Here is a 13,815-nt window from a genome sequence, read left to right as displayed (position 1 = left end):
ATGTAGAATAATGCCAGCTTTTAATGAGACGTGAAATTTACTTGGTTGTTCCTTGTTTGGCCATCCATGTTTTAGATCCAATAATAATGAGTTTCATTGGTTTATAAAAAATTTAAACTGTTTAATATCCGGAAAAAAAATGTGTATGTGTTTTGGAGGATATGTGAGTGTATGAAAGTGTGTAAATATGTGCATGTTTTTGATATTGCTGTGCATGTGTAACAGATACATTTTTCACATTCCTAACATTCCCCCTCTATCATACTGGAAACCGGTAGCTTTCAACGTCTCTCAGACACACAGCAGTGCTTTTATTTCTATACACTGGATCTCTTGGGCAATGTGGGAAATGTGTCATAGTATAGGAATTACATGAACACTGGTAAAATTAAACATTAGTATCAAGTAACAAGTATCAGGAGATAGAAGTGCTTAAGTTAAATAAAAACATAACTATATACATCACTGTATAAGTTCCTCACTGCTTACAAAGAAATTAATCACGGCCCTTCACTTTCTCAACTAACCGCAGGCAGTTTCACTCGATCAGATAATTTTCTAAACAGACAGGAGATTTAAACTCTCTGATCCTCTTAAGTATTATTGTGTGTGTGTGTGTTTGTGTGTGTGTTCTTTCCACTTCATCTGACATTAGTTGTATTTTTACAGCCTTTCTGTGGGTTTGTTCTGTCTGCCCACAAGTGACTTTCCATTCTATCAGACTAAGATGGTGAAGTCATTGGCCTCTGCCCGAGACAATGCAGTTTGAGTGTTGAGCATTGACTTGGCTATGAAGTCAGAGTAAGTGGTACCTTTTCATTAGTCCTCACAGACTCGTACAACAGATGGTTCCAATAGTTTTGCCTTTTTCACCACCTTGCTTGGACTGAAATGTGAAAGCATAAGTGCAGTCAACGTGTCTTTGTTTGAACTTTTCACCAAAGGCTCAAGAGATTATTGAATGCTGGCCAAAGTTTAGAATAAAATGATGTCAACATAAACGTAATAGTAGCTGTTCTTGTGAAAGGAAAGCCACAAACAGCAGTTATGAAAATGTAAGGGTAAATTTAATGTTTAATACATTTAATCCTCTTTCTGGCAGAAATGAACATATCACTACCTCACACAAACTTATTTTGAACTCCTCTGTCAAAAGATATGGCTCCACAAAGGCTTTTTAGAAGATATTATGTAGGCCCCAAATAATCCACATGCTACAATACACAGCAATTTTCCCTTCACAGTTCGCTGCAATGCATGAAAGTTTAAAGCACCTGCATCATTTATCATGCCTGTCTCAGTCATCGCTTGTCACTCATTGACAATCAGAGAGTAAATTCAACCAGAAAACTATGGATGTGGTCCTGTGACGTTCTGGCTAGTGAGGCCAGTGAGAGGACTAGCAGTGTTTAGGACTGCTGCTGATGGAGCAGTTCAAGGCTTTCTATGCACGTAGCAAAGGAATGTCAGCTCTCCGAGTTTGAAGCTGAATGTTTGCTAATAAATGCCTCGGGTTCCTCAGTATTGCCCCACAGGATGGGCTTTTTGAAGCTACAAAGTTGTATTAAGCAAACTGAGGGTCACCTGGGTGTACAGTATATCTACGGCCTGGTTGGTGTTCCTTTTTCTGCCTGAATATTTCTCTGAAAACAGGATGCAAACACAGAGCTAAACAGGATATTGTGCAAATGAGTATGCTAATTGTAGCTTGGGTACAAACTGTTGCTGTAGGAGCAACATTCAAAATCTCACCACATTCAAATCACAAACAAACGTGTTGTGGCCCAAGACTGAATGGGGGATGGTCGAGTATAACGACTAACTTTTGCATTGTGTTGGTGTGTTGTCCCAGACTAGAGCTCACTGTGAACAGTTCCATGGCATGGTGACACTACCACCTGAGGCCCTGGGGCTGGGTGTGACAGGAATAGTGGATTACTGTGGGGGGGGGGGGGGGCTGTTAGCCTGACCTCTCCGCCTACCCTGCCCGTCCCACTCCATGGGACATTAAAATATCAAAGGCAGACTTCTCCCCAAAACTCACAGAAGCTGTGGTCTCCACCCAAATAAGCTCACACATGCTTAATGCAGAAAATTTCCACATGTTGCTTTGATGTTGAGTTCTGGCATGGTTTTCAAAATGCTTGATGGTTGATTGGAGGCAAGAGAAAACTACAGTGCATTTCATTCTGTCAGTACAGCTCTATTCTGACACAAGTGTGTGTTTTAGTAAGTGTCTTTCACACGCAGGCCCATATGTAAGCATAATGAATGTAGAAGGTGGACCATTAAGCATGCATTCCCAATCAAAGCCAATCAATGTGTGTTAGTGTAGGCTTGCTTTACAATTAGTTTCAAAGTCTTCTTTTTTTGCTGCTGAAAACGTTGTTGGGTTTTCAGCTGGAATGAAAAATACCACAAATACTTTTCCGGTCAACTCATCCATTGTTAGTGCTGCGCAACAGGAATGAAAGGTTTGCATGCCTTGCAGGTTGCAGTAATAGGAAAACCACGTTTTACCCGTTTTAAAGACAATATATACAGTAGACATGTTATTTATATAGAATTGTTGATTCTCCGGAGCCATTACATTAAAGTTTCTACTAATATATGGAGGAGATAATGATACAAAATACTGTATATATGACCTACAATTTAAGCAAACTACAAAAATATTTAGCCTAAATCCAACCAATTAATTCTGCAATTTTAGCAAAGTCTGGACATATTATACCAATAAATACAGTTTTGATTATTTGTCCGTGGTGGGTACCCCATGTTGAAACTTCACTGGTTTTGTTTGTGTAAAGCTGATGGAAAAGTTTTGTTCTCTGTTGAAGCAATGAGCAACATCAAAAACCACAACCAACTCCTTTTTATAGCCTCACAGGGTTATGCGTCTATAAAGCACACGTCGTGAATATGCTCCACAGCTGTCTGACAACGAGCAATTTTACTTGCTTGCTTGATTTTTCTCCCCAATATTTATATCCTTGTCTCTACTTGAAATGTTATCTCGTCAATGTGGGTGTCAGCTAACTGCATGGTTACTTAGACATCGACTTCTTAACAAGGACTGGTATTGAGCGGCCTTTCCATAATTCGATAATGTAAGCTTACGTCATGGAGAAGATAAATTACAGCTGTGTTGTCAACTTAACTTAAATGACTTTACCATTCTAATCTATAAACCATTTAGATGAAATAATGATGAAACGTCCTTTTTATCGGGCTAATGACAGAATATGGAAAAACATCAGCTGGCTAAAGCAATCTGAGAGATTTTCTCTCCGCCATGAGATGACATCAGACTCTTATGTGTCTTGCCTCTGCAGACTGGGCATGACGGTGCGGGCCAAGCTGAGGGTGTAGCCACATCTGGCAGAGACTGCTGAAGTAAGCAGGAGCCTCGGCACACCAAACCATCTACTGCAGCGGGGAAGATGGGAGAGACAGAGGAGGAGAGGAATAATGTGGGAAAGCTGTTTGAGAACTTCGTCCAGGCCTCAACCTGTAAGGGAGCCCTTCAGGCCTTCAACATCCTCTGTAGGAGGCTGGACCTCAACCCTGCAGAGAATGACACCTTCTACAGCAGACTGAAAGCTAAGGCCACGTCTTGGAAGGCCAAAGCACTATGGAGTAAGCTAGACAAAAGGATGTCACATAAGGAGTACAAGAAAGGCCAAGCCTGTGTGGGCACCAAGGTAAGTTTTAAACATCTTTGTACAGCTGCACCACAAAAATATTTCCAGTCGGAGGCTAGAGATTAAGACGATGAATTTACAAAGGATAGAGAGCAAGGTATATGCAAATAAAAAATAGCAAAGGTATACCATACTTTTTTTTCTTCTTCTTTTATAATGCCCTACTTTCCAGGCAGGCATCGTTTTCTTTTCGGTTTAGCAAGAAAGTAATTTCAGCATGGTGTTATCTCAATGTTTTGCCAAAGTTAGGTTATTTTTTTGTGGTCACCCAGCTAATTTAAAAGGTCTCCTTGGTGCATTCTCCTTAGTGCTGCATTCAAGGATCCTCCACTATCCCTAACTAACAGCAGCCCTCATTAATAGAAGAAACAACAACACACATCATCCTTTTCAATGTCCTTATGTGCTTGACAAATAAACTTCAGCTTGTAAATGCATCCAACTCTCAAATCTTGACTATTATGCTACTATACATAGAAGATTGGTGAGATGTTGTGTGAACTGCAGTAACACAACAATAATGAACGGACAAAACGCTCACGTGATGGGTTATCAATCTCAAGCATGTTTGTCCAAGTTAATTTGCTGAAAACAAAACAATGTGTTGCGTGCCGACACAGCCAAAGCCTAAAATTATGGGTATGTGTATATTAAAAAGGTCTAAGAACATCATATGTTTTGTTTATACATCATTAAAGTTGATGTTTCATGTCTTAGTGACCTCACCTCAGGCACGAACAGAGTGTTATTGCACTTTTACCATCTACATGCCCAGAAATAGGTCAGCAACTACAGTAACACTCATTCTTTCACTGCAACAGCTCCCAAAACACAGGACAGGAAATCAAAGAGATGTACATTTACTTTGCTTTTGATCTGTCCCTCTCAGACAGGTGCTACAAGACAAAGCTCTACAGAGTGAAATACAAACCTCATGTTGCATTATGTCATAGACAAATGTTTCACTGACCATCATGTCTATGTTTAGCCATACAAACAATGCTGTACATCAAAGTTAGGAAACATACACACTGTACATAAAACGCGGCAAGCAGCATATGTTCAAATGAAACATGACACAGAATTTCAGAAAGACAAAAAGAAAAACTCCTTGCCAGCTGTTCGCTGCTTCGTCTAACCCTGCAGCCAATCACATTCAGAGAGCAAATGACACATGTAAGAAAAGAGCTATTGAAGAGCTACTGAGTTGAATTATCAAGAAATTGCTGTAATGGGGACAAAGATATCATGTCAGGGTTGTGTGTGGGGGGGGGGGGGGGGGGGGGGGGGGGGGGGGGGGGAACTTGGCAGTAAAGGTGATGAGGGAAAGGAGGAAAACCTGTAGGAGTGTGATTACCTTTCAGGCATCAGCTGCCTCCAGCTTGAAAGAGTGTTTTTATTGTGCCGAGAAACAGACAGCATCAATCAGCATCTTTGATTATTTGGCCCCAGTTGTTCTGAGGGTGTGCTCTGCTCTTTATATGCTGTTCCTAAAAGGTTGGAGCCAGGCCCAGATTGTTATTAAAGTGTTTTTTAACTGCTGAAACGTGTCAGTTTTACAGGTTGAGTCTGATTTAAGCCAACACCAAAATAGGTCAGAAGAAAGAAGGTAAACAGTTTACAAAAAGTGTGACTCTCCTTCTTCTCTTAACTTCTGAGCCAAATGTTTTAGGTCAGATTTAGTCATTTTGACAATCCACAGGGTTGTGTTGTAAAATAAAAAGTGGCACTGTACTACTACTTTAGTGGGACCAGAGCAGTAAACCACATGGACACACAGTGGATTGTATGCATTATTGAAACACTAACATATTGTTAATTTATGACATTGCCTTTTTCTTCTAAAAGCCTAAAGTTTAATAAGTTGCTTATTCATTTCTACACATGTGCAGCACCAGTGCAGTATAAAGCCTGTTTTAATCACTCACAGGGCGGGAGTTTTGCTTTTGCTCAATCGGAAATTTCTCCTGTCCCTGGGAGAATCACAAGGTGACAACTGGTGGTTTTATGACAACTCGGCTTTTTAACAGCGAGTGACAGATATATCACTCGCCGCCTCATGCTCATGTTCCAGCTGTAGGAGCAGTCTTTAAAGGATGTGATGCCATTCATGTTTTATGGCCTGACGCAGCTGGCTGCTGTGACACCAACATGTAACAACAGTGTGATTCTTCCTCCATAAAGTTTCACTGTACACAAAGAAATTGCAAATTGTTCTATTTTTTTTTTTTTTATAATTTATGATGTGATGTTGTGAATCATTGTCAGCACACTTCATCAGAGCTCTGTGACAGACAGTGCACTTTTAACCCTAAAACTGTAACCCATCTTGACTCACCAGAAAGAGTGCATTCAGGATATGTAGTCTCATTTAAATTGAGTGACTTTCATCTCAATCATGTTAAGCCCCAGATTCAGTATGTTGTAAACCATGTACACAGATGTTTTGTCAAACAGCTCTTGCAGTCACGCAATTTTTTATGTTTGAGATAATATTGTTTATGTCCCCTGGAGAGCTGAAATAATTAGTCAGTGAAACGATAATTAATTGATCTATCATTTTTAATATGTATGCCCCTCAAGTGTGAATATTTGCTTGACTTGAATATGATTGAAAAAAATATATATCTTAGTTTTTTACTGTTGGTCAACAAAAACAAGCAATATAAAGACATCATCTTGGGCTCAATTAATTGCCAGATTAAATGATAACAAAAAATAGGGGTTAGTTGCACTTTTAGTTTCCTAAAATTTAAACAAATGAGCTGTGATAAAAAGTGCTCCCTGTTATTAATTGACACTTTCTGCTGCTGTGAAAAAGTAAACCGTGGTACTTTGACTTATTAACAACGTTCATTACTAAGGCGGGGCACAAATGTTACCAGGGCGAGGTGGAGCTGGGATGAGAGAGGGGTCAGGAGTGGGAAGCTGAAAGGAAGCGTGTGTGTCCTGACTCAACAGATGTGTAACAAGCAAGCCGTCAGGAAAAGCCTCATATCTGGAGTAATATATCAGCAAATGGAAACGGGCTAAAACAAACAGCCTGTCACTGCTAACGGGTGATTGATGAAAACAGTTAGGAGTTAAAAATGTGCACAAATGTGCAAATAAATGTGCACATTGTGAACGTACATATGAATACACAGCGTTATTACCGCGCACATGGATTACATTTTCAGCCTCCTTCCATCTCTGTCTCTGGTTTAGTAAATACACTTACTCACCCTTTGTTGAGAGAAAAATAAAACTACATAGCCAGCAGGCAGGCATGTCCGGGTGTGTGTGTGTGTGTGTGTGTGTGTGTGTGTGTGTGTGTGTGTGTGTGTGTGTGTGTGTGTGTGTGTGTGTGTGTGTGTGTGTGTGTGTGTGTGTGTGTGTGTGTGTGTGTGTGTGTGTGTGTGTGTGCGCTTCACACCTGAGAATACCTCCTTATATCCTCAGGCAACACATGATGACACACTGTGTTCATCATCACCCACATCCCCTGTGAAGCCCCCCCCAAAGTTTAACCACACACTCCCAGAAGTAGAATATGGAATGACTAAAGCCTCAATCATCGTGTTTTTGGTGCAGGAACAGAGAGCCATTTAAGGTATGATTTGGGAAAAAGCTGGCATTGGGTGTTCTGTAAACAGCAACCAGGCTGATTGTCTTGCAGAACCCATATGGACAGGTAGCACCTAATCGCACTATCCTCACTATGTGTTGTCTTTTTGGTAGACACCGGATGGCAGGAAGTGAGTCCTCCTGTTCAAATACGTTGCAAACCCCTGTCTGCATGCTGGGGTGATTTAGAGGTTTGGCAGATTGGAAGCTCTTTGTGCTGTTGGATTAAAGGCTTTCCTGGGAAGGTGAAAGAAAACATATTTTCAGCGCTAATTTGGTGAGGCTATCGACACAGGACTGTCCACCTTGTTAAGCTCAGCAGGGGCAACATTCAAAAGTGGTTTGGTTCTGTACAAATCTCATCAAGTATAAAGACGTACACATCTCTCTACACAATTCTCTATAATGCCTCTTAACGGGTTTAGAAGGAAAGAAGAACGAGTTTGCCAGCACACATGCGTCAGTTCTTTCATCTATCTTTCAAGAGGGTGACGTCATGTTTGAGCCACACATTCTCAGACAGATGCTGTAACCTCAACGAACTGACTTCATGCATTTTTGGGTGAGGCCCATGCATGAAGCAAGGTTGTATTAATCGTTATGGCAATGGCAATTTCCTGATAAATGCCCTTTATGCACACTCAGGCACTTGTAAACTCTCTTCATGTTTTAGTTATAATCCTTACACACACAAGGTGGCATGTGAAAAAGTCTTCTCAAGACCGGAATAAGCCTCAAAGTCATTGTCTATCCTGCTGAAGTGTCCTTGAGTGAGACACTCAGCCTCTAAATGCTCCAGTGGTGCAGTGAAGTGCTGCTTCCTGTCATGACATGGCATAATGCTCCCTGGTATGTTCATAAACAAGCAGGACATAAACCATTTTTCATTTCAGCCCCTTTAGCAGGACAATTCTTAGCCATCTGCGATTATAGAGGTCTTCATGCTGTAACTCATTCCTCTGTGCTTTGTGTAGTTAATAAGGTCAATTTGTCATTCTCTCATATTTAGTGCCTCATCATCGGAGGAGGCCCCTGTGGCTTGCGAACAGCCATTGAGCTCGCTTTGATGGGTGCCAAAGTGGTGGTGATCGAGAAGAGAGACTCCTTCTCCAGGAACAACGTGCTGCACCTTTGGCCCTACACCATTCATGACCTACGGGGCCTCGGGGCCAAAAAGTTTTATGGCAAATTCTGCGCCGGGGCCATAGACCACATCAGTGAGTGCTTTTGCTTTTCACTGACCCGTGATTATGCCTGCATGATTCTGGGAAAAATATGAATCACAATTTTTCACGATTCTCCGCCAAAACTTTTTTCCGCTCGAAGTGTAATGTTTATTGCACACATGACAAAGCAAATTGGCAGTACCAAACACAGATTTTGTCAGGGAACTATAGCACATAGCGCATCACCACACGCCTGTTAACACAGAGGCTTCAATGAAGGGGAGGGAGAGCATTGCAGCGCTTGGGAGCGCTTTAAAACCTAATTTATACACTCTGTCAGTCTGCCAACTCACAGAATAAAGTATTGGCGTTTGTGATGCAGTCGGCTTGTAAAATTAAATCAGAATCAAAGTCATTTAAAAAAAAAAACTCCGAACCGGGTGAACCGAGGTCAAGATTTTATAACGATTATTCGTTCAGGCTTACCTGTGATCACATATTATTAGTCTCTGTAAACATGAATCTTTTCCTTTAACGTACAGTATTTAGTCTGACCCGAAAATTGTAGAGTCCACAGTAGATTCAGTAGTAGCGTTAAATAGTATGGTACTTTTCTAAGATCACTTCTCAGGTTTAACTTATTTTAGATCTAACCCTATATATTACATATATTTTATGTAATATATTGTTATTATATATTAGTTGGCTTTTTATTGTGACTTGTTTGTACATTTTTCTTTGTTAAACATTAGTTTCCTTGTAAATAGCAACAATATAACTGGCAGTGTTTTACATCTGTATGCAAACACTAATGTGTGTGTCTGTGTCTATTAGGCATTCAGAAGCTGCAGCTGGTCCTATTGAAGGTCGCCCTGATTGTTGCAGTTGAGTTTCACATCAATGTGGAGTTTGTCAAGCTGTTGGAGCCTCCAGAGGATCAGGAAAATGAAGGTATCCATCCACACGTCCAAACATTAGATCAGTAGTGCTTTTATACTCAACCCCCTGACGCTTGTTTTATGATCGGCATGCTTTGGGAAGATGGGGAGATTTAAGCAGCTGGAAACAATACAACTGGGACATGAGGTTGACAAGTTTAATAATGTGTAAAGCTAGATATAGACATAAGTCTGCGTCGGTTTGTTAGACAGATGCCTAGTAAACTGCGTAGTTTACTGGAGGATCTGTGTTTGCTCCCCCACTCTGGAGTTTGGCACTCAGCTTCAAGGCTGGTGAGGCAGCAAGGGACTTCTCATCGCTGCAGTATTTAATTTCCTTGACAGCCACCAATAAACAGGAGGCAAACATTGGCACAGATTTAGTTTTTCATCATATTTAGATGAGGTTAGAGGAGAAGTATATTGCTTGACTTCCCTGTTGGTGCTCAAATGTATGCCTATATTTACAGCACCCACCTATCACATTAATGCCAGTGAATAAACATAGTTCCCTTTTCTAAATGTAGTGGTTGTATATTTTACTCCCATGTGATGATATATAATACATTGGAATATAGACTCTCAAGAAGAAAATGACTATCAGGCTGTTGTCAGGTGTTGTCTCCTTAGCTGTAATATCTATACACTGATAACAACGAGTGTCTTGCCTAAATTTAGACACACACTTATCCCTCCTGTTTTGATGTGACGAACTTAGCTCTGCTCTTGACATCATGGAATGCATTTTCCACATGGTGATATTACACAACAAACTGCTAAGCTGTTACCGTGCTGGTCTCACACTCCTGCAACACCCACACTGCATACTTCAATTGACTAATATTGAATCTGAAACAATGTTTTCTGAAACAAAGCCACATCTTTCTGGACTTTACTGGCATCATAGCAACAAAACAGCAACAGATTAACACATTTAGAAATGTTAGAAAAGTAAAGCAGGTGGCAGAATGGTCCAGGAAGTAGAGATGCTTTGACTGAGAAAGTTTGCTTGAGCAAAAATACTTTATCATTTCACATTCTACATTCTGTGTGCTGATTGTTCTGTGGAGTACAGTCCAAAGGGAATATTCCTAGGATCTATATGATCTGTTTTACTATTTCTCTGTCTTTGTTTCCGTCTCTCAGAACTTGGATGGAGGGCTTCAATCCGACCTGCTGATCACCCGGTGGCAAACTTTGAGTTTGATGTTGTGGTGGGAGCTGACGGACGCAGGAATACTCTGGAAGGTGAGAAGAAGGCAAACAAGAGGAGCAAATAGTATGTAGGTGTACTTCAAAAAGTACTATGAATGTTACCTGTGTCTGATCATGCAAGTAACAATCTGTGTCCCAAACGTATATTTTCCCATCAGCAACCATCAAAGCACAGGGTTAGAAACCAAGTCACTCTCAAATGTACACGTTTCTTGAAACATCTTGGAGGTTATTTAATACTTTCTGATTCTGTTAAATGTCGGTTAAGCTCAGACAATGCAAACATTTCATTCAATTTCTCAGCTATATATGGGAATGTATTTGTATTTGTCTGTGTTAGGTGTTACGTGTTTACATTATTGTGAAAATCTTTACAGCATCACATGGAACAAGACGTCCGAGTTAACGTGACTTAATTAAAACCCAGCACACCATTTGTTTACTGAAGAGTGTTTCTGAACTCTCATCTTAAATAACTTCTACTGCATTATTTCAGTTATATAAGTTTACAAAAGGTGAGTTTCCTTTAACTTTACGACAGTAGGAAAAGGTCATACATGAAACCCTGAAACACTGCAAAAATAGAACAGAGCTCTCTCTCTCTCTCTCTCTCTCTCTCTCTCTCTCTCTCTCTCTCTCTCTCTCTCCTCTCTCTCCTCTCTCTCTCTCTATTACAAAATGCTGTCATCTAACTACCAATTCAAATCAGATGCTTATTCCTAAAAAGGGCATTTTTTCGGCTGGAAAGATGTTTAGCTCATTCTTCAATCATGATGATGCCGGGGGGAAATGATTTTCCCCTGCAGTTAGCCCGCTTTTTGAGCTGCTTTAATGGCCTAGCTACGGTAACACTGTTGAAAGAGACACAGAGGTTAAAAGATCCTCCGTGGCTTCAACACTGACCGTATGGAGGAGATGTCTTGTTTTCTGCACCCAGAAAGTACTTTTCCTGCCTCCTACATCACTTTGTAGTAAGCAACATACCCATTTTATTTTATTTACTGCACTTACAGCTTGAATTTTTAGAATTCTTGCTGGTTTGAAAAGGTAATTTAAAAAATATACCAGTAAAATGTTGAATCTTAGTGTTATTCTGTTTGATGTCTGCTCCTTTGGTTTTGGTTTTGTTTTGTTTGGGACATAAAAAGTAAACATTGAAAGAAAACCCTTGCATTTTGTTTCTTATGTCCCTGTTTTGTCTTTCAAAATATCTGAAATAGACAGTTTTCAAAAGAACAATTTTTATGGTTCAGTATTGAATATAGTAGCATCCATTGAATCATAATTCCTTAAAGATATAAATTAAATAAAAATCCTTGCAGTTCTAAAGGTTACTAAGAAAAAGGCATCTAACTTCGTAATAATTACTTAACTTACAATCAATGGCGTTTGTTCCCTCAGCTATATAAAGGCTCACCTTGGTAAGCTGCCTCTTATCCTAATATAACTGACTTGTAATTATGGTCAAAGGCTAGATTTCCTTTGGTTTTAAAGTGCCCATATTAGGAAAAAAAAACACTTTTTCTGGCATTTAGGCTGTAATTCTGTGTCTCTGGTGCTTCCACACGCATACAAACTTGGGAAAAAAAACTTTTGAGTGAGAAACGGGTTTCTGAATGTCCTCTGCCTTCAGTCTCCGGGTGAGCTGTTCAAACTCTGCACGGCTAACCGTAGCAGGCTAGGGCTAGCATGCTAGCTCGTTCTCAATGACAAAACACTGCTACAACACACACTAGTTCACCATAATCTACAAAACAACTACTTCCATGTTCCTGTTGTGCAGGTATTCCACCAGTGTGTCCTTGTTTAGAAGACGTCTCCCAGCTAATCCTGACTTGTACTTGACCAAAGTTGGAGAAAGAGTTATCTAGCTGATGTGATCTTATCTTGGTACAGCGCATGTGCAACTCCCAACAAAGATAGTAAAGAAGTAAGATCTCTCACTCTGTTGCTAAAACAAGTGCAATGTCTCACTCTGTAGCTAAAACAGAGACCTAAACACACAGGTTGAAAATAGAATCTGCAGCAATGTTTTTTGAAAATGAAACCATGTAAACCTACCTGTAAACCTGCTGTAACAGACAAGTCGATAGGACAGGTTTGCTTGGGAACCCCCCCTGCCCCCTGTTTCTCTGTTTCATTCTTTTATTTCTATTTTTTTTCTATCAGGTTTCAAGCGGAAGGAGTTCAGGGGGAAGCTGGCGATCGCCATCACAGCCAACTTTATCAACAGGAACACCACTGCAGAGGCAAAAGTAGAAGAGATCAGCGGCGTTGCCTTCATCTTCAACCAAAAGTTCTTTCTTGACCTCAAAGAGGAGACAGGTGGGAAAGAAGCTCAGTCAAACTGCCTCTCTGTGGTGTTAGCTGGCATGAAGATGCATTAGACATTGATGGGTTTGAGTTACTGGTTGGATTGTCTACAACAATTTGATGTCCATTTAGTGCTTTTCAAAAATGTTTTAGCCAGTCTCAAACCATATTATTTGTTTTGCAGGTATCGATCTGGAGAACATTGTGTACTACAAAGACAACACACACTACTTTGTCATGACTGCCAAAAAACAGAGCCTGCTGGACAAGGGAGTTGTCATTAATGTAAGCAGAACATGTCTTCAGGGATCACTTGTGTCCTCTTTCACTGTTCTTCACTTTTTGAAAATGTGCTTTTAACCGCTCATTTTTAGCTTATATTTATATTTGATCATGATGACAATAAATCAATATCATAAACTATTGTACAACATAATTCAATCAAATGCAACATCCCCAAATACTTTCATTTATTCATTCTTTATTTTTCTGTGTTAGAGAGGTGTTGAATTAAGTAGTACTGTAAATTATTAACATTTTGGCCTTGGAGATTAATTAGCATAGTAGCCAATAATTGTATTAATTAAGACTACATACTAGCCTGATAATCAGACTGAATTTCCATTTTGTTTAATTTAATTATTTTATCTGAATCTCTGCACTTCAAAGGTCTAGAACCAGGCTAGTTGTATACATTTCAGTATATTGTATCCACAATCTGTAGTTATTAATTTTGTTATTTTATGCATTTTGGTTTACATTAGGGCTTTTATTACACTTTATGGGCAATATTACTAAAGAAAAACCTTAACTCTTAAAGAAAAGATCATAAAGAAAACAATCTTGGTCTTTTAGTTACGTTCCCTCTTACTC

General features: G+C 39.8%; 1 protein-coding gene across 11 annotated transcripts in view; it reads left to right on the top strand.

Moving 5' to 3' along the window:
• mical2a (microtubule associated monooxygenase, calponin and LIM domain containing 2a) overlaps positions 1-13,815 on the top strand; it is a 40,820-nt gene that overhangs the window by 8,359 nt on the left and 18,646 nt on the right. For all 11 annotated transcript variants that reach the window (XR_004656559.1, XR_004656558.1, XR_004656557.1 and 8 more), the window contains exons 2-7: positions 3,336-3,704; positions 8,320-8,527; positions 9,311-9,427; positions 10,561-10,662; positions 12,799-12,954; positions 13,127-13,227. Coding sequence is in view for 8 of the 11 variants with exons in the window: in XM_034871166.1 (XP_034727057.1) it covers positions 3,444-3,704; positions 8,320-8,527; positions 9,311-9,427; positions 10,561-10,662; positions 12,799-12,954; positions 13,127-13,227 (945 nt within the window). In the remaining 3 variants the exon portion in view is untranslated. The remainder of the gene's footprint in view (positions 1-3,335; positions 3,705-8,319; positions 8,528-9,310; positions 9,428-10,560; positions 10,663-12,798; positions 12,955-13,126; positions 13,228-13,815) is intronic.

This window comes from Etheostoma cragini, chromosome 1 (assembly GCF_013103735.1).
Source record: "Etheostoma cragini isolate CJK2018 chromosome 1, CSU_Ecrag_1.0, whole genome shotgun sequence".
Lineage (NCBI taxonomy): Eukaryota > Metazoa > Chordata > Actinopteri > Perciformes > Percidae > Etheostoma > Etheostoma cragini.
The sequence above is the reverse complement of the archived record's forward strand: the minus strand, read 5'-3'. Positions and strand labels throughout refer to the sequence as shown.